General features: G+C 38.6%; 2 protein-coding genes across 2 annotated transcripts; one reads left to right on the top strand and one right to left on the bottom strand.

The window, feature by feature from the left end:
• Positions 1-1,233: 1,233 nt before the first annotated feature.
• On the bottom strand, positions 1,234-3,132 carry LOC133526694 (NADH dehydrogenase [ubiquinone] 1 beta subcomplex subunit 5, mitochondrial). Its single transcript, XM_061863406.1, has 3 exons — positions 2,938-3,132; positions 2,543-2,753; positions 1,234-1,991 (listed from the first exon to the last, which is right to left on the bottom strand). Exons 1-3 carry the CDS (start codon positions 3,090-3,092, stop codon positions 1,785-1,787), a joined length of 573 nt encoding a protein of 190 aa, XP_061719390.1. The 5' UTR covers positions 3,093-3,132; the 3' UTR covers positions 1,234-1,784.
• A 582-nt stretch (positions 3,133-3,714) lies between these two features.
• LOC133526677 (brefeldin A-inhibited guanine nucleotide-exchange protein 3) lies at positions 3,715-19,906 on the top strand. The gene is made up of 24 exons (XM_061863383.1): positions 3,715-3,809; positions 4,113-4,198; positions 4,859-4,992; positions 5,691-5,810; positions 6,100-6,277; positions 6,991-7,120; positions 7,509-7,688; positions 7,765-7,863; positions 8,218-8,442; positions 8,752-8,988; positions 9,162-9,214; positions 9,409-9,580; positions 9,870-10,152; positions 10,422-10,593; positions 11,076-11,199; positions 11,377-11,554; positions 11,981-12,122; positions 12,948-13,158; positions 13,518-13,611; positions 13,832-13,984; positions 14,886-15,089; positions 15,422-15,595; positions 15,953-18,544; positions 19,559-19,906. The coding sequence occupies exons 1-24, from the start codon at positions 3,718-3,720 to the stop codon at positions 19,769-19,771; spliced, it is 6,246 nt and encodes a 2,081-aa protein (XP_061719367.1). The 5' UTR covers positions 3,715-3,717; the 3' UTR covers positions 19,772-19,906.
• Positions 19,907-19,909: the final 3 nt, after the last annotated feature.

The raw sequence follows: 19,909 nt of genomic DNA, 5'->3' as shown, positions 1-19,909 counted from the left end.
CAGACTCGCTCACATATTTACCTGTCACGATGGATTGAGACGTGACGTACGCGTTTGCGTGAAGTCTCATTTTGTATGGGATTTAGAATCAGCGCGCCAAGCGGGACGTTTTGGAAACTCAAAATCCCATACAAAATGAGTCTAACGCAAACGCGTACGTCACGTCACGCAATCGAATAAATTGACACTAGAAGTACAGAGCTGTGACAAGTAAGTACTAATTATGCCAAAAAGTTACGCTAGACTTTTGAACCACACTTGACATTCTTAGAGGAATGGAACCTGCAACTGCTTACCAGTTACAATATTATGCGCCACTACACGGAACGTGAAAGATAAAAGAAAATAATTCATAAATTAACCCCCATTCCACTCAAGAGTAATAAATCTCAGTTCAATTTTGTCTTCATCTAACAAATACCAATGTCAAAAAGACGGCGACGAACGTTTTTATCGATGGGATTTAACATTTTTGAATAAGGCCATAAAACTACACAGGACGCATGAGTATGTTGCATAAACATTCCCTGCGGCGGTAGCATGGTCACGTTTTTATCGCCTTTCACGTTTAACAAGTATGTGTGTGCGAAATCAAAAGTATAGACCTCGACACTGGCAGAATCAAAGATACATTGATTTAGTAAGATGTGTAAAATCTAAAACTATTTCGTGCTTCTAATTTGACAGGCAAACGAGATGGCAATGTACACATCCATACATTTTGCGGTAGCTCTTATTGACAAAAGTTTACGTTTGACATTTCAGTGACCGCAAAACATATGGCGCAGTACAGCGCCATCTGTCTTGGCTGTCAAATTAAGGGGCACATTTTTTTAGAATTCACCTTGCTAAAATTAGCGAGGAGCAAACTCCATCTTTTAAAAAGAAATGTGCAAAATTGACGCATGACACGACAGGCGACAAAACGCGACCATGCTACCGCCGCCCAGGTCTTAAAATGGCCAAGAAAGTGTTTTCAAAACAGAGACATCAATATCATTAGTGATGAAGATGGTACAATTAAAATTCTTACCATTCTCATTTTCATTTACAAATAAAATAGCTTTATATTTTAACCCATTGTAAGAATTAACGCGTAGAGAATCATATCAAACTGCATGTAGCATTAAAGTGCTAGGTAAGTGTTGAATATTAATTTTGTAAGGATTCCAACTGTTGGAATTTATTGTCAATCGTTAGAATTTTCCTGTAAAATAAATAACAATGTTACCATATGTTTGCAGTTTTTTATTTGCCCAAAACTCGACAAATTATTGCAAAATCTCATAAATTAAGTTACACAAGTCATAGTAAACCTGACTATATATATATAAACTAGATGGGAGGCCCTTTACACCAGGCATGTACGAAACTGTCTAAATTAAACAGGACTCAAATTACAATGAATACATATCCCATCAATTAGTCAACATAGCTTACGAGCAGACCAATTTACTTATAGCTGTAGTAAATGCCTTATTGCATAAACTTTAAAAGACCAGTCTGGTCTTTCACTGCATGTTTATTGTGAAATATGTTAAGAATGTGATTGAGAGAAAAAAAAACCCTATGGTTTTGTGCAAGTAGAAATCCAATCCAATTTAATGCATTACTCAACCATTTATATAAGTGTTTTTAAGATTCTTGAAGTCCTGTTTCAAATAGAGAGCCATACAAATCATGACACCATTTCACATTGAAACAGAAAATTAAGCAACAATTAATAGTTTATTATCTACATGTAACAAATCACTTGAACTATTATACTAACATCACTGAGTTGCTTAATCTTTGTAGTCATCACCGATGCGCTCCTGCATTTCTTCGCTGATCTTCTTCTCAATGCGGAGGTATTTGTTGACCATGGGGCGGTAGTAGTATGCCTGGTAATCTTGACGTTCAGCCATCTTGGCTTGGATTTCTGTCTCTAGTTTACGGAGCTTGACCTTCTGCTGTTCCTCATCAACCCAGTGCATGAATTTTTCATATTCCTGAAATATATAATTAAAATAAGATAGCAGAACAATTATTTGTATTGAGGGAAATAAAATACACTTTTGCTTCTTGTTTGCTTGGCATATTAAATAAAATTTTGTATAACATATTATAGCTATCTTACATTTTTCTTATTTTTTTTTTTGGGATTCAGTTGTGGAAGAAAACATAGGGCTCTTTAGGATACAACTAGAAAGGACTAAGATAAATTCAAGTGCAAGATTAGGCAAATATTTCATTATGTTTGTCTTATTGTAACTTGTAACATTGCAATCATTAAGCGCCTCCAGAACACTACCATCAGGTTTGATTTTCCCGTTGTCATTAAAACACTAGATGAGGCATGTTGAAGATTTTTGATTATTTGGAGATCGTGTTGAAAATGTATTTGAGAATAGATTCATCTTTAGCTACTAATGTAATTTGAGTGTTTTCAAATGGTTTATTAAAATTATACATATGAACCGAATAATTCGGCTGAATATTTGTATTTGGCAAACTCCATATTCGGCCCATCTCTAGTTGTAAGTATGATGCTGCTGTATACCTGCTGAGGGCTGGAGTGGATGTAGCGCGCAATAAACCTCGTGATGGGATGGCGGTGGTACTCCCAGTGCTTAGGGTTGTAACCATCCGGGATCGGCTCCAGCTGCGCCGGCCCGATGAACACGTTCGTGTAGAAGATGATCAGCCCCACAGGGATCAGCCCCACCAGGGTGTAGTAGTGGAACATATCTTTGAACTTGATGTATTGCCATCTGAAAATTTAGGTTATGTTTTTATTTTTAGACGGATAACCACTTATTTCACGGTAAATATCAACTAGTTTTAAAGCTATATGTTCATATTTGACATACGTTTAAATTGTATCTGGTGATAAGTATTTGAACAATTCATAACAAATAGCTAATGGTTAGGTAATCACTGTCAGTGCGACCGTACCTTGATGGCTGCAGTGGCATTGTGTTGTGCTCATGGCCGCCAAAGAGGGCTTTGTTAGTTGATAGTTTCACATTTTGGACTACGATTGGCTTAGTGCCTTGATTTTTAAGTAAACTTATGCCGAAAGATCGGCCTAGAGCACTCCAAGATACCATTTTTATTGACTACGATCTTGACATATACACCGCAATGTTGCCAAAGTTGAAATCCGAGAATAGCTATTTTTCACTGGGCAAGAACGAAAAATGGTTATGTTTTATGTCAAAAATGTAATGAATAGCATTAGAATATTATTCGTCTACTATGATATTTAGTACTATTTTAATTTCAACTTCAACGATAAATAAATAACTCAGCGCAAGTAATGTAACCATAGATAGTCAATGTATTTTTTAAACCATAGATAATTCAATGCCAGTGTTTTCAGCCTCAGAAATCCGGTCAATATGAATATTTATATAGTGTATCAAGCCATTTCCGTCAGTAGAAAAAGCGGCAAATTTATAAAGTGTAGGCGTAAAGGGTTATCATCCCGTAGAAAATTTGATTTACGCACTTTTTTCTACTGACCTGTTGTTTGACCGGCTATAGTTGCGTATATTGTTCCGATATATTATTGTTTTAATTAGTAATTATTTTAAGGGTTTTTATTTTGCTGATAGTTGCAACACTGGTAATGTCACCTGTCTAATAATCATGGGCGGGTAAATTTAAATAATAAAGGGTTTTATTTTTAACCACTTATTACGTCGGTTATTATACATAATATTTCGGATTTAAATGAACATATACAAATTTATTGCTTTCGCTATACATTTTTGGCCCAATTTTAGTTATTACGACTTCAGAAAACATGCACCCAAATTACGAAAGTATGTATCCCTTACAATTTAATTTCAAGGAATTATTAATTTATCTAAATTGTGTATAATAATTATCGAGTGCGCTATTAGTATTTGCACCAACAATGCTACCACCTGTTGATTCCACCATTCTCAATCGTAACCATCTGAGGCAAGATATTGATTTTTCAACGGAGCATGCTCCGCCGTACGTCAACCGACGATAAGCAACACCCACACAAAAGCGCGCCTGTAACGCACTTAACTAAAATATTCCATTTTACTTATTAGTGATTGTGTTTGGAATTAACGTGTGTTATGCGTTCTCTGTAGTATGGAGGAACTACTGCAGGACGTCTTTAAAGAAGCCACCGGGCCCAAGTTGAACGCGCTAAGAAAAGCTTGCCAGGATGCATTAGGTAAATAAAAGTTAACCAACTACACATTAACATCTCACTTATGTACGCCCAATCAGGAAAAATAGATATGTAAAGCCAAATTTAGGTAGGGATGACCTTATTGGAGAAGCGCAGTGTCTGCATATAGGTACTCCCTATAGATTATATGTAGGTACCTATGCAATATGCCTTTGCTTATCTATGCGGTAGTTAACATATTGAGCAATGTTTACAGGAAAACTCACTCAAGCGGTGAGCCTTATTAATTTGTGACGTCATACATTATGGTGACACCATCGTTAGTCGGACTGTATGAGAATAAGTACTAAGCATGCATATAAAACTTTTCCAAAATATGATAAGATATTGTATACATGCTGTGGCATACGGCGTACGTAATATAGCACGTATCGCACTGTCATATTGATTATGCCAGAGCAATTTTTTTTAAACAAAGAAATTTGCCATAGGGTACCACTGAACTTCCGAGCTTGAACTTCCGAGATGTCCCTTATTAATCACCGTTAATACATTACATTCTTGTATGTCTATAGAGAGTCGATCTCATGGGTAAAATAACAATATCTTTATAATTTGAGCTGTATCGGGTTGCTTTTAAAAAGTCTCACGTCTCACCCTTGGAACGTTTACGTAATAGTCTCTGCCTTCAATTCTTTACAGAAGCGTTATGCATACAAGAAAGCAGCGGGCGGCGCGCCTCCTACGAGCTGCGACGAGTGTGCCTGCTGCCTCTGCAAGTCGCGCTCGAGAGTAAGCGGCCGCGCCTCGTCGCGCTCGCTCTGCAGGGCTTCCATGTACGTAGTTATGTATAGGAATTATCAGGGGGCCTATCCAAGCGACAATCATAGAGGTGACTTTTTCGTTGCATCTGTCATCTCGATCATTAATTTTTCTTGACGATCGGCGATTGTCGATGTACAATTGTCATCTTTGCCAGAAAGCCTACCGCGAACACCGAGTCAGAAAGGCTGCTGATATAGAAGAAAAGATATAGATCCAGTAAGTACTCGTAGGTTAGCGGTAGCTCTACAGGGCTTCCATTTATGTAGCGTTTATATAGGGATTATCAGAGCTGTCCTTTTAGTGGGCACTTGCTGCTATTTTGCTGCTAAGCGGGTCACAAAATCTTTACACAAATATACCTTTCTCTGTCCACCTTAGCAAAAAGTGTTCTGATTTTCTGATATAGATCCAGTAAGTAGGTATAAAGCGGCAACTCTACAGGATTTCCATTTACGTAGCGTTCTGGGCCCCTGCTAATACTATATAGTAAAAAGTGTTATAATATATTTAAAAAAATGTAGATCCAGTAAGTAAGTAAGCGGTAGCTCTACAGAACTTCCATATACATGTGCGAAATTAATGAATTAGGTGTCCGTCATCATCATAGTCTTATATCCTTTAATCATCAACGGAATTTCGTTTGTTGTAATCAACTTGAAAGTACTAGTTTAACCATAATAAAATAAAAATATGTCATTTGTCTCATCAGAAAATACTCCGCGACGATCGGTTCCATCGCGGAATCGAGCCAGAAGACGACTCCTTATGGATGCCTTCACAACTGCTATGTGCTACCGCTTCAGTGATGTACCACTTGCCGGATACTCAGGTAAGCTCAAAGAATCGGATTCGGAGTTTACGTATCTTTTTAAATGTCAAATTTTCGTCACTCTGCCGGATCTATACACGTGTAATAGCATTACCAATTAAAATAAGGCGTAACGTGACGCATGTGTCACTGGATAAGACTGACTATTTTGGCAAATAAGAATAGCTTTGTGATAACTTTTCTGTTGTCTACTGTTTCGAATAACGTAAAATGATATTTTCTGTATGATTGTTCAGGATCCAAAGAGTGATTCGGTTATTTTATTCGAATTGTGACTGATTTGTGGCAGGTCCAAATATTCCGCATGTACCTATCTCTCGCTCTATCTCCGCGGCGCACGCTGAACGGGCGGCTCTGCGTGTGGGCATGCGGGCGCTGCGCCGAGGCGGCGGGCGCCGCGCCGCACGTGGCGGCCGCCGCGAGGGCCGCGGCGGCGCAAGCCTTGCGAGCTTATTGCGCACAGCTCGGTAAGCACATGTTTACCTGACTTTCAGCCTATCGCGTCTAAAGACCCCACATAAGCGTCTTTTGAGTATCCACGTCTAGTCAACGCTATGGAAAATGGTGTTGCTGCGCAGTTGCGCCAACGTTGCGTCGAGCAGCAGCCATAGAGTTGACCAGACGTCGACACTCAAGAGACGCTAGTGTCGGGTATCTCTAACGCTGAATGGTCGGCTTTGCGGGTGTATTCCCATGTATACACGCCTCACATGACCGCTGCCATAGGTACATGAGGTGAAGATACTGGGTGGATACAAATGGGAATGATATATATTATGCAAATACCTATTCTCATCTGCGCCTGCCGAAAATCCTTAACTACTGTATGTTCCTTTTGATTTCTATTAGCTCCTAGCTGTGGTCCTTAATCTGCTACTTTACTCGTAACCAGTGGCGGGGCAAGACCAACATTTGGAGTGGGCAAGGTACATTTAGCGAGGCCCTCTGGTGGCGTAAGAAATAAAGATTTTTTTTTTACGTTCCTTCTCAGTTATACGTATTTAAGGCGCGAGGCTCCTCGGACCGCGAGGCCGTAGGCGGTCGCCCACTCCTAGCGCCGCCTCTGCTCGTAACTTTGTCTTGTTCTCTTTCCTATGCCTGGTACATGGTAATCGTGTACAGGTTAGATGCTCACAGACACAAACTCACATACTCGCCTCAACCATGTTTCTGATTTTAGATGAAGAGTGCCAAGAGTTGTTATCGGACGGGTCACCTCTGGGCCGCAATCATATTGTTGCTGTGGGCTGCTACAGCGAAGTAATACCCGTCATACAGTATTTATGCGGCCGACTCTCTGAGACACAGCTGTGAGTTCCGACATCACTTGTATCTAATCTAAACTATAGTTTTAGGGTTTTACTTGAATATTTAGTCACTTACGAGCGATATGTTTCGGAGACCCGAAGATCGACATCTAGAAATTCTGAGAAAGCTGTGCCCAGTCCTGTTCACGTTGAGCACGCGACGTGGATCACAAACGTTTTCACGAGGTCCTGCATAATTTTCACCCCTGGACCGTAACTAAATTATAGCTGTTGTGGAGTCCTATAGTGTGCAAGTAATTCCTGTGATAAAGTATAAGTACTCTTTCGGTTGGTTCTCTGAGATACTTTGTATACTTACCTTGTATTAAACATACCCAAGAACTTATCAGTCTGATCTTTCGTAGATAATAAATGACTTTACTGTTTTCAGGATACCAAAACAAAATCCAGTGGCCCTTTTCTTCCTGGACTGCTTGTTGACGCTAATGTCAAGTTTGTCGGAGAGAGTTAGTGGCAACTCTCATTTCATGACATTCCTCTGGCAGAAGTTTTGCCCCTCGCTTATATCTTTTCTTGGGACTCCGAGGGTTGACAAGAATATAAAATCCAGGTAAAGAATCGTTTTTTATTTAAGAGTTATTTTAAACAATCTTCAAGGATAAATTAAATATTTTTATATGTTTTAGGGAACATGAAGGTCACCTGGTTGATGATTCAGGCAGGGGTTCTGGAGCTCTAGTGTGTGCTCCAAGCTTCAATAGCAAACAGGCTAAAGCTATTTACAGGTATTATATCACCATTTTCATTCAAACGTATCTCTGATATAAACCAAACGGCGGAAAGATTCAAAAATTGCGAAATTTCTCATATTTTTGTATCAGGGACTGAAATACTCCGTTTCCAAAATTAAAGTTTCCTTAATATTATATTGTTTGATACACTAGCAGCTGAAAGCTGATGCGTGTATATCATTGCACTTGTTTTTTTATACGATTATTGTTCATTTTGATAAAAATATCCTGTAAAATTTTCCTGTAATTTCCGAGAACTATATCAACTTTTTTGAAACTTTTTGCAACTTGCACATCTGTAAGAAATATATTAATCATGTCGCCTCCTTATGTTTTCTATCTTCACAGCATAGCTAACCAACTAATCCGCCTGGTGGGTTCCACCTCAAACCTCCGACCAGTTCTCGAAGCCCTATACCATCGGATGCTCCTCTACCCTCCTATATCACACCGAGTGGAACCACTGAGGAGCACGAAAGAACTGCTACAGAATCCGAAGAGGTTGTGCCAGCTGGTGCTGTTGAAGAAGGCTGAGATGGAGCGACATAGTGACGATATGGCGATCATACGATTGTGAGTACCTAATGTTAACAAAGCACGTATAATTTGAGACAATCGTATCTTTAACCAGTCAATCTGACTGGTGGATTTTCCTTTAAATCTTCAGTTCTCAAAGACCATAGAATGCTGCTCTTCCCTCCCATATCGAGCCAAGTAGAACCAATATTAAATAATATTAATGGTTCAAAACTTGAATACAAAATATCAACCATTGGCCTCCCACATCGACTGAAGCATATAAAATTGTAGTTTAACAGCTATATTTTGCTAGGCAATAGACTTTGACAAAAATGAAACAATTATATCATAGAACTTTTGCAGAATAATGGACGGCATAGAAGAATGCGGCCGCAGCGGCAACCCCGAAGTGGTCGGCACGGCGGCAGAATGTGTCGTGTCGCTCCTCGACGCCCTGGAGAAGCTCTGCTCCGGCACCACCGAGTACCTGTCGCCAGAAGTCGCTGCTCTGATCTTAAAGAGCTGGCCTAGGCTGCAGGATGCTGATTATAGTGGCCCGCTAACGTATCAGACTTTGGCGCGGTTGCCTAGCCCCTATAGGTAAAATTGGAATCACAGCATGCTTTAGTACCCAATTTTGTATTTTTTTACTACTAACATTTTTCGCCTTCCTTTTATTTAATAGCAGTATCCATAAACTGATTATTCACAGTAAATGTTTAGTTAGACTAACTACTTTTTACTACCTATCTAAGATTTTGTTTATTGAACAGGGACGTGGTCGCAGTTCTTCAGAGTAACGAAGAAAAGGACCACGATTCCTCAGGTACATTTTCAAGAATTATTTCCTATTAGCATATTGTTTGGTCTCAAAAATTACCTAACGTTTGCATTTTTGTAGAAGACTGCTTATGGATTATGGAAACTTTTCAAATTAACTTTTAAAAAAGTTTGTGGCATTGGGTGCTTCATATACTCCCTTTTTTTTCTTATGAAATGTGTTCATACTACATTCCTCAGACACTTCCGGCCCCGAGAATATGAGTTCGGGAAGTGACGCCGAAGCAGACTCGGACGCTGATAACGTATTCCTACCCTCCCGGGCCAACCATCCCAGCCCCGCCGCCGACACTGAAAGTGATTCACCCCACGAGAAGACCAAGACCATACCAAGGACGCTAAATCTTGGAAGGTAACTACGAATTCGAACGCCTATATGCTGCCGTCACCATTCTAATCCCAATATCGACGCCAAAAACGATTCTACACATGAAAAGATCAACACCTGAACAGATGAAAACCAGTCGGATTTAAGATAGATAAGTGTCCTCTGTTGATCGAGCGAGTTTCTTTTCTAATTATTTTCTCAACTTTTGTTGCGATCAATACGAAATAATATCGCTAGTTCTAAAGTCTATTCTTATATCTTCTTTAATTAAAAGCGTTAAAGATATCTTACAGCTGCATATGAATTATTTTAGATACACCACCACTGAATGCAACGTGGACCTAGAGCGCCATAACGCAAGACAGTTCGTCAAAACCCTCCAGAACTCCTTAATCCCAAAACTGTTAAACTTACGAACTTGTATCGAAGTGGACGAAGCTATGCAAGAGTTCGCTTCCAAGTGCTGCCAACATAATGCAGCACAGCCACCGGCTACGTCTTGTATTATGAATGCTGATGGGGTTTATCTGGCTACTTATGCTGCTTTGCTTCTTACTTTGCGGCAGAGGCGGACCGATTACTACAGAGAACCTAGTGTGAGTTTAAAGACTAACCCTCTTGTACATAAAACTTAGCAACCTTTTACAAACCTTCGATAATTTTATCGCTTTCTGAAGGGAAGGGATTATCAACGGTTTGTTAGTTTTGACAAACGTTTCAGAATAACGCCACACATATTTGATTAAGTATAAACAATTCAAATTCTGAACTATCTAGTAACGTGATGGAATGATAAGGCTCGCTTGATAATAATATCGAATAGAAAATTTCTTATATTATTTACGGCAATAATTTGTTTGTACAGAAAATTCAAGTCTCCTTAACAGAAGATGAATTTGTCGAGGAGGTTCAAGGCAGCGGAGTACTAGTCTACTTGTCTGCCACGTGGCTGAGAGAGCTATATCAGCAAGTTTTGAATAATGACCTACTGAAAGACGTGCCCAGCTCCGACCATCCGTTGGTACACTTGTTGTCAGGTAAGAAAGTGAAGAAATGAAAGCAGTGGAGGTCTAGTAATTAAGTAAGTAAGTAAACACTTTATTGTACGAGAAAAATAAATATTACATCAGATGGAAAATAATTGGGTAGTACAAAGGCGAACTTATCCCTAAGAGGGATCTCTTCCAGTTAACCCATACCTAAAAGAGTAATTTAAAACTATATCTAAAGTATATATTATTACATACTATACATAAATAAATATCTTTATATCCATATATGAATAAATGTATATTATGATCGCACACATATTCCTACCTGTGTCCTAGTCTAGTCGACCGAATAGCTCTCAAAGAGCTAGATCAATTGACTAACGGGAAAAAAATATTGATTTATATTGTGTTTAGCTACAAAAATTCTATTGCCAAGGAAATACCTTAATATACCCTAAACCCTAATAACCTAATATAATTTTATAAATAATACCCTGCCGTGTTGTACGTATGATCTCCTTTTTCAGACCTCGGTGGTTTGGATCAGAACCCCGTGATGTCAGACTGGCAGAAGCTGAAAGAAGTATCCATGATGTACAACAACACTAACGATTCAACGCAACATCAGGCCAGCTTGCGATGGGCAAGAAGGTATATGAATTACAATTTATTGCGAGAAGTATAACAAAATTAGAACTTTTCTACAGCGCTATTTGAAAAGCTTGAATCCTTAAATAAACATTGGAAAAAATCAACGAATTTTTCTTCCCTTTTACGACTTAAGGATAATGTTTACCTTACGGTAACTAGTTTTTATTATCCTTACAGAATTTTAACGTGCATCTGGGACTCCATGGTGACAGTTCTGAGCGTGCCTCTGACCGGATATAGGAATAGGAACCAGAAACTGAACGTGATCATATCGAAGAAGATCAACACGTTTGGCAAGAGGAAGAGGATTGCGTGGGAAGGGCTTACCATACAATGTCTGGAGGGGCTGCACAAAGTATATGCAATATTACGTAAACTTTACTATGTAGTTCCAGCCAAATGGATTCTGTATAGTTAATAGTAAACAACTAAGAGTAAAAGAGGAGCAGAGATTTAAAGAAGCATTTAGAGTATACGCATCTTGTCTAGTGACTTTTGTTGCACAAAGTCGTCACAATTTGACTGACAAAGAGCTACAATAAGAAATTCTATTATAAATTAATTTTACTTTTGTTTTTGGGTCATACTTAACAATAATTGCCAATTAGACGGAATTGAAATTAAACCTAATTAAGTTCCTAGTTAAGTTGATACTCTCATCTCGCAAATAACCCTTTATTTTCATTCAACAGTTTTTGTGTGTGTAAAGTGCAAACTCTTGTCTTCTTTAGTTTGCAATGCAAGACATTTTTGTGCTAATTCTTCTATCTTTCACTTTCAGGCCGCAAGAGTGAGCAATACATTGGGGCTTCAAAACCGATGCAGCAGCATATTGGCGCTCTTGGCAAACTCAGCAATATCACAGCCTCCAAATGGAAAAATTCTCTCCACGCACGCCTTATCGTTGGATATTCTAATCACAGGTAAGGTTCAGACTTCAGAACAATTTGTTTAAAAGCATTTGAATACTTTTGCGTTTAATGAGGACACAAACAAATCCAAACATATCGGGACACATTAATTCATATGGTAACAGATGTGTTACGATATAATTGGCCACTTTGGCCGTCACTGTTTGATACCGACTGTAGGTACAGTCGAGTTCACAAGTTTCACGTCTCTAAAGGGGCCTGATTACCAGTTTACCGGAAGATATCGGGCTGTCATTTATTCGTTAAAGCTGATAATCGCAAATAACTGAGAGGCCGATATCGTCCGGCGAACTGGTAATCAGTGGGCCCCTTGAGACACTGCTAATAAGGTCGTGTAAATAAAGGCTTGTAAAGATGTTTCTGAACCCGACTGTACATAACGTTGATCCTTGGGCTCGGACTTTATCTATTTATGATGTCCCATGTTGGGCGTTATTATTACTACCTATTGGCCTAACTATTACACTTTTAAATTGTTTTCATTACTTCATGCATCTAAACAAAACTCGAACTGTGCAACTCCCACGTTGGGCGCCACAAATAACATTGATTTAATTTTTATCTTCGTCTCCAGGTGGTCTAGAACTGGGTTCAAAAGCCCCCGAGTGCTGGGTGTACATAACGTTGATCCTTGGGCTCGGACTTTATCTATTTATGATGTCCCATGTTGGGCGTCATTATTACTACCTATTGGCCTAACTATTACACTTTTAAATTGTTTTCATTACTTCATGCATCTAAACAAAACTCGAACTGTGCAACTCCCACGTTGGGCGCCACAAATAACATTGATTTAATTTTTATCTTCGTCTCCAGGTGGTCTAGAACTGGGTTCAAAAGCCCCCGAGTGCTGGGAGCACATATTCGCGGCATGTCAGTACGTGTCCAGTTTCGAGCACTCACTATTCGGACAGCAGGGCAATAATGCCACCCCCATAGTGGCCATGCAGACAGGCAGGAATAAAACAGTGTCGATATTACAAGCTGATGCTAAACTAGGGTTAGATAGCCGGGATGATGAGACTTGGTACGAAAATTATCAATTATCAATCACTAAAGATCTAACACTTGAGATCTAGTACTCGAGTATACTTACAAGTAAAACAAGACTGGCTTGTAAAAATGTTTTGACAGCATACTTTTCAAACGTTATTCTTGGAATATCATAGATACCCTAGAAACGTGGTAAACGGGGTACCTTTCCCAATTTGTAACAATATAATATTAATTAAAAGTGTATTCGGGTACTTTCGTATGTCGGATAATTCCGAAATCTAATGAAAATCACCTAAAATTCCATCTTAATAAGAGCCCCTTTTCGGGATTATCCGACGATTCGCGACATTCGGAATTACCCGAAAACATCGTATTTTTTTTTTCTTTTAGTGTGGATGTGTTTAATTACCTGCAACCGATGATGGAGAACAATTTGAATAACGATATGTCTGTTGCTAAAATAGTCGAAACTTGTCGTCAAGAGGTGAGTTGCTTACTTTATTTGTGCAAAGGAAATCAATATTAAACAAAAAACATTTTCTCAGAGTCGTTTCAAACATGAATTCAGGCACTGAATGTTATTTTTCAAATATGAACTTAAAAAAAGGACTGCTGTACACGGTACACTATTTAGTATCAGAAACAGTCAGAGGATTACCAAAGTAGATTTATGATTATTTGTTTAATAATTATTTTTTGATCAGGGTGGGAACGTGATCTCAGGCGCAGGTGCAGCTCGCGTATGCTGTGCGTTATCTTCTGCAGGTGACGCGCTGTTCACTCGTCTTGCTGCTACCACAACCCTTCCCACTCTGAGAGCTGCTCTGCAAAGACTTGTGGCACATCATCATAGGCTGGTAAGACTCAGTGTGTTTTACAAATTAGGGTCAAGACCAGGATGCCACGCATGCAATTAAAATTGTGACTCGTAGTGCTTTGTTTCGTATTCTGCACGTAAATACTAATAACATTCATTTTATATCGCATATAAGGAATTTAATAGGACATTACGAATTACGATACAAGTGCAAATTACCGCACCAGTGCGGTAAAGTAGCGCCATATGTACTGTAAAATGCACGGTGTTTTTTTTAAAGTACGTTAATTTCAAGGGTGCATTCCTAAGCTTATATTAAGTAACTTTATCAAAAAAACCGGGGTATTCTAATTAAATCCATTTTGGAAATAATGCATTTATTTTCATCTGATAAGGCCCCTTCGAGCGTGTACGTTTCCCTTAGGGTATGTTTACATATTAATTAGTGTTTAGTATGACTTTATACATTTGTTACTAGTACTATTTCGGACGATCGATATTCAAAATGTCATTGATATGTCATAGTTTTCAATTGTGTGGTCGATTTAAATATAATGTCCGTGTAACAACAACGTTATCAATTACTTTATACAAAAAATAAAAAATAAATAAAAAACTATGTCATTCAGTTTCCTTGAATGTACTTAGCCATGTCCGAAGTTAACGAGCTTTTAAAAAAAACACCGTGTACAATCCGACGTTTTGAACCCTCTACAGCGTTCGTGGACAATGGGAGACTGAGGAAAAAATATATTCACCTCTGTCAAAACTCAAAATTACGATGTCTAAATGTTTTTGTGGATACCTAATATAAAATAATGACGATAAATTATAAATATAAGTCTTAATTTATAAATGCAAATTCTGCTCATAAAGCGAAGTTGTGCTAACAACGCTATAACGTTAACGGATTTTTATGACAAACATTATTCTTCTTCTAGTTATTCTCGTGTTGGGATCAAGACTTAGCCAACAACAATCTGCCGTGGTGGCGGCGTGGCAAACATTCCGGGTCAAGTAGCAGCGGTGAAGCGGCCAGAGGTTTATGTCGTGCTGGCGATGTCGCCCTGCGCTGTCTCAGAGCCGCAAGGCCTTTGGCTCATAGGATGTCTATATGGACTGTGGTTGGACCACACTTCATGCAGGTATGAGCTAAATATATTTTTGATACTTCCTCGTGACTTTTCATTGCTTAAGCAAGACTTACTTGATTCCCTATCAAATATATCTGTAAGATAGTAGGGGTTGTAGATTTAAGAAACGAGAAATGTCAAACTAGACTTGTAAATGGGCTAAAAAGAAAAAGAGCACAATTTGTCTGTAGCACGGGCAGTGTTGGAGTTACAAAGTATAAAGTATCCTAATATTACTTGAGAGCTCTTCCTACATCTTGAAATTTTCAAGCTAACCTAACTTAACCTTACTAATATTTAATGTGCAAAAAGTATATAAGTAAGTGTTACCTGTTGTGTTTTAGGCGGCTTGTCATAAAGACATCCAGATCTCGAGCCTCGCGATCCAATGCCTCCATGACTGCGCCACAGCGCTCCTCAATCAGCAGGTGGAACTGCCGCACTTCCATTTCAATGAAGCGCTACTGAAGCCTTTCGAGAATCTTCTGTGTTTGGAGTTGTGCGATGATGACATCCAGGTACGTTTTCAATCAATTAGGAACAGTTCAAGTTGGTATGCTGATTTGCTGGGATTATAATTGTGCAAGAAGGCGGCTTGCTGAGTACTGATTATTTTTTCTAAGACAGTACAGACGCTTTAGTGGGTACAAATGTTCCCTAACTTACTAGTGGAGTCAATTCTAACTTCAACTTCAACTTCAATTAACATATCATATCCACACCCAATCAGCTATGTACTCGTATCTCATGTTTCTTCAATTATTTTCTTTCGCTTTAGCAAATGTTCGAAAGAAATTAGAAAAGAAGCACCTAGGAATAATTTTGTCTTAAAATTAAGTGTGAGATGTACAAACTCATTCGAAATTCATTTTCAGGAACAAATAATATCTTGCATCTGTGAATTCGTGGAGACCAACAGAATGGAGATAAGATCCGGATGGCGACCTCTCTTCAACACGCTCCGTGCTGCTAACAATTCTAACCAGTACTCCGCCATTCTGGAGATATTTAAAGTGTTCCTCAACACAGACAACACTTTAGTCTTCGCTAACGCTGCTTTAGACTGCATCCTCTGCCTTCTCAGTCATATAAAAGGTCTACATTACGATGAAACTCAGGCCACTGAAGCGAAGCCCAAGAAAGCTACAAGCCCAACCCAGCCTAAACCGAGCATAAGCCTCAAATTTTCTAAGAACAGCAAATTCATACCCCTAAGTGAAGAAAAAACGGAAAAGGTTATAGTTGATATGTGCAAAGAAGCCTTGTACCATTTAGAGAGCTGTGCTGATATCTTGACTATGATGTACAATATGCCAAAGTGCCCGATTTTCAACACAGGGAACAGAATAAAAGGAGATATGCCTTTAGCTGTTGTGGATCCCATAATTCCTAGCAACTCTCTTGATATAACCAAATACATATCAAACGAACATTGCGCAGAAGATTTAATTTCCTACAGAAAATTATCTACAAGTCTTTCTCCTGCAAATACTACTAACAACTGTCTATTGAAACTCGATAGACCTAGTAACATTTTGAAAGTGTGGTATGTTTTAATTGAAGGCTTAATATCGGCCACTGTCGTGTGCTCAAAGAAAAACCAACCAGCAGCTATGGAAACCCTCTTCAAGTTATTAAGAAATACAATAGATGTCCCCGGGACGCATTTTGGTCTTCATTGTATTAATCATTTGCTTCTACCTACGGTGCAGAATTGGCTTCGGCAAATCGCCATTGCCAATACCAATTGGGATAGTGTAATGCCAAATTTTAAGCAGTGCTGCGGAATGACTACAGACACTATAGTCGTATATTTACATCATTTACAACAAATAAACGTAGAACGTTCAACAGACGGCAGTTCTGATGATGAAATTGAGATGGTTGAAAGCAGAGAGGCCACATTTGCTCTGAAGCAGATTTTACTAATTTTGGTTGAATGCATTGCGCAACCTCAGGAACCAATCGCCAGACTAGGAGCGTCATGTATAAGGCACATTATTCTAACATCGGGCCATCTGCTCACTGATAATCAATGGGAAATCGTGTGCACAAGTCTTCATAGAGCTTGCAACGTTTGCTTAACTCCATTGAAGCAACTTACACACGCGTTCAAGGAGAACTCAAACAGCTTTTATGGAGATTTGGCCATGGTGAAAGTAGCTGCAAGACGAGACTGCTCTGTGAACGATAATGTAAGATTACATGCGATGGCCCAACAAGTGTTCCTTAACGAGCAGCTAAGGGGAGATGGTCATACAAAACTGAACCCTAAGAATTCTTCCAGCAACTTGATGCTTATCGATGATAGGAGCTACATTTTCTTGATCTACCTTCAAGAGTCCACACATTCTCAAAACCCTGAGCTATACACGGTTAGGATTCCTCATAGAGGCTTGGTTGTGGGTTTATTGGCTCATCAAATTTTAGTCCAAATTATTGCCACGGTGCTGATCCAGGCTTCTTCTGATGTCTTTCATGGTATAAACAGTATCCTACTAGAAAGTTTTAAGGCGGGTTCAAATATCTGCAATTACAGGTTCTTCCTAAATAATGATAACGTGGATTTGTTACTAAAAAGCTTAGAACTATCTTACATGCGGGCGATGCAGTTTGACTCTCGACCCGGATTGAAGTTTCTTGTACAGAAAGTATCAAACCTCGACTATGCAGCCAATCTATACAAGCAGACAACATCATCCTGGCTCATAAAAATTATAGCTTTGACGGATGTATTTTTTACCGGAGTTCATTTATTCAAATTAAAGCCTACTGATGTGCCTATAATACTACATAATTACACGACGACTTTAAACCTTACTCTGGAATATGATCGGTTCATAATTAAAATATTTGATCTTAAAGCTACTTGGGAACTACTATGCAATAATTACGTGAAGCATTTGATAAATGTATTTGATGAGCCTGAAGTAAAAGATAGAGCGTCGTGTAGTTCAGTTGATACAGATTCATCAAATCACTACGATGACTATTATGCACAAACCACTACCGAATCATCTGAGCCAACAAAACAAGAAGACTCAAATATTACAACAGATAGTGACGGTCCTGATCAAAGTATGGAAAAACCAAAACCATTTACATTCGCAGATTTTAAAGCAAACAGTACTGTTACGAAATCTGATAACACTTACAGTGATGAAATCACTGAAGTTACTGGTGGTGAAACTGTCAATGAATCTGACACTGATATCGATAGGAACTCTGAAAAATCTGATTCTGATAAGGTAGTAAATAAGAAAGTAAGAATAATGGAAAGTGAAAGCAGTCCAGTGAAGGAAAAGAAAGTAAGCGTAACTGATGAAAGCCATTTGGCAACGCGCAAGGTGAACATTACGATATGTGATGGACCAACGTACGAAAAGAATAAAACTGTGGAGCCAATCATCCCACCGCAGCCGGTGCCACCAGAAATTGAACAACAACGAGCTTTGAGCATTAGCAAGGTACGTATATTCATTTCAGCTAATTAATATAACCCACATAAAGGTGAGCATTAAAATATTCCAAGCCACTAATTGGCTATCAATTTTAATATTTTTAATAAATAAAAAATCAGCCAAGAGCATGTCATACCATGCTCAGAGTAGGGTTTCTTGGTTACCATTTTGTCAAACTAGGCCAAACATGGGCTATTAGTAAGTATCATGTACCATCAACCTTAAAATTAAATGGCGACTTTATCAATGAAATTCATTCATAATTTCTCCATGCAATTTCTCAGCTCACTGTACATTACAAGCATAAGGGCGGCAAGGACCTTTGCAGCGCTTTGTATGTCTTTTTATAACTCAAGAACGACTGGATCGATCATGTTTGCTATAGTTTGCATTGAAAGTATTTATTAAGTTTTTATTTCACTTTTTTTTTTCATATATTTTTTGGACCCATGGTTCAAATGTTAGACGGTGAGGGGGCACATTTTTTTTCTTTCGGAGCGATTATTTCCGAAAATATTAACTTCATCAACCTCTAATCAACTCTACCTTGTTAATAAAGAAATTTTGTAATTTGTATTTGTATTTTGTATGACCTATCCAACGATGCCGCACACTATTGTGTCAAAGCAAGAAAAAACAAATAAATAAAAACATTTTGTATTTTACCATTCTGTCGCAATGTATGATTTGTGTATCCATGCCAAAATGCAGCTTTCTAGCACTAACGATAACAGAACAAAGCCTCGGATGGACGATAAGACGGATATAGCGAAACTATAAGGGTTCCTAGTTGACTACGAAAGCCTAAAAAAAGATTTTTCCCACGTTGGGCGCCAAATATTTCGAGCACATGCGGTAAAGATACGGTTTTCATACTAAAATTTTATGGAGGTTTAGGATAGTCGTCGAAATAAAACTGATTTCACAATAGATTCAAAGTGAGCGAGCGAGTTCAAAGAAAAAAATATATTAAATAGGGTTCCACGTTGGGCGCCAATATATATTCCCTTTATTTTGCAGGACACGGAAGTGCAAAGGCACTGCTTCCAGAACATCCTAATAGCATATCTGGAGCTAATCCTCACGTTCCCCCTGGAGAGATTCCAGCTCATCAACCCCGTGCTGCACGACGGCTTCGCTCAGCTCGCCAAGACAGTCACCGACCCTCAGCTACTCGACAGAATCAATATATTTTTCGATAAAAGAGACTTAACCGAATTTAATTATAAGTGATCAATTATTGTGATAATATAAATTCACATTTTAAACGTATATTCCTCGATTATTCTGTGTTATGTGAAAAATAAAGAAATATTAAGGAATATTGTGTTTTTAAGTATACGTAGGTATTAAAAATGTCTTTTTTGACGC

The sequence above is a fragment of the Cydia pomonella genome, chromosome 16, assembly GCF_033807575.1.
Source record: "Cydia pomonella isolate Wapato2018A chromosome 16, ilCydPomo1, whole genome shotgun sequence".
Taxonomy (NCBI): Eukaryota; Metazoa; Arthropoda; class Insecta; order Lepidoptera; family Tortricidae; genus Cydia; species Cydia pomonella.
Note: the sequence above shows the minus strand (reverse complement) of the source record. Positions and strands in the feature narration are given on the sequence as shown.

Excerpts from the sequence above, each read along its gene's own strand:
- LOC133526677 (XM_061863383.1), top strand. The coding sequence starts at position 3,718 with ATGAACATATACAAATTTATTGCTTTCGCTATACATTTTTGGCCCAAT. Across the intron at positions 10,594-11,075 it reads GTTGGTACACTTGTTGTCAG|ACCTCGGTGGTTTGGATCAG; the intron begins GTAAGAAAGTGA and ends CTCCTTTTTCAG. Across the intron at positions 13,612-13,831 it reads TCGAAACTTGTCGTCAAGAG|GGTGGGAACGTGATCTCAGG; the intron begins GTGAGTTGCTTA and ends TTTTTTGATCAG.
- LOC133526694 (XM_061863406.1), bottom strand. The coding sequence starts at position 3,092 with ATGGTATCTTGGAGTGCTCTAGGCCGATCTTTCGGCATAAGTTTACTT. Across the intron at positions 2,754-2,937 it reads ATGCCACTGCAGCCATCAAG|ATGGCAATACATCAAGTTCA; the intron begins GTACGGTCGCAC and ends CTAAATTTTCAG. Across the intron at positions 1,992-2,542 it reads TCCACTCCAGCCCTCAGCAG|GAATATGAAAAATTCATGCA; the intron begins GTATACAGCAGC and ends TATATATTTCAG.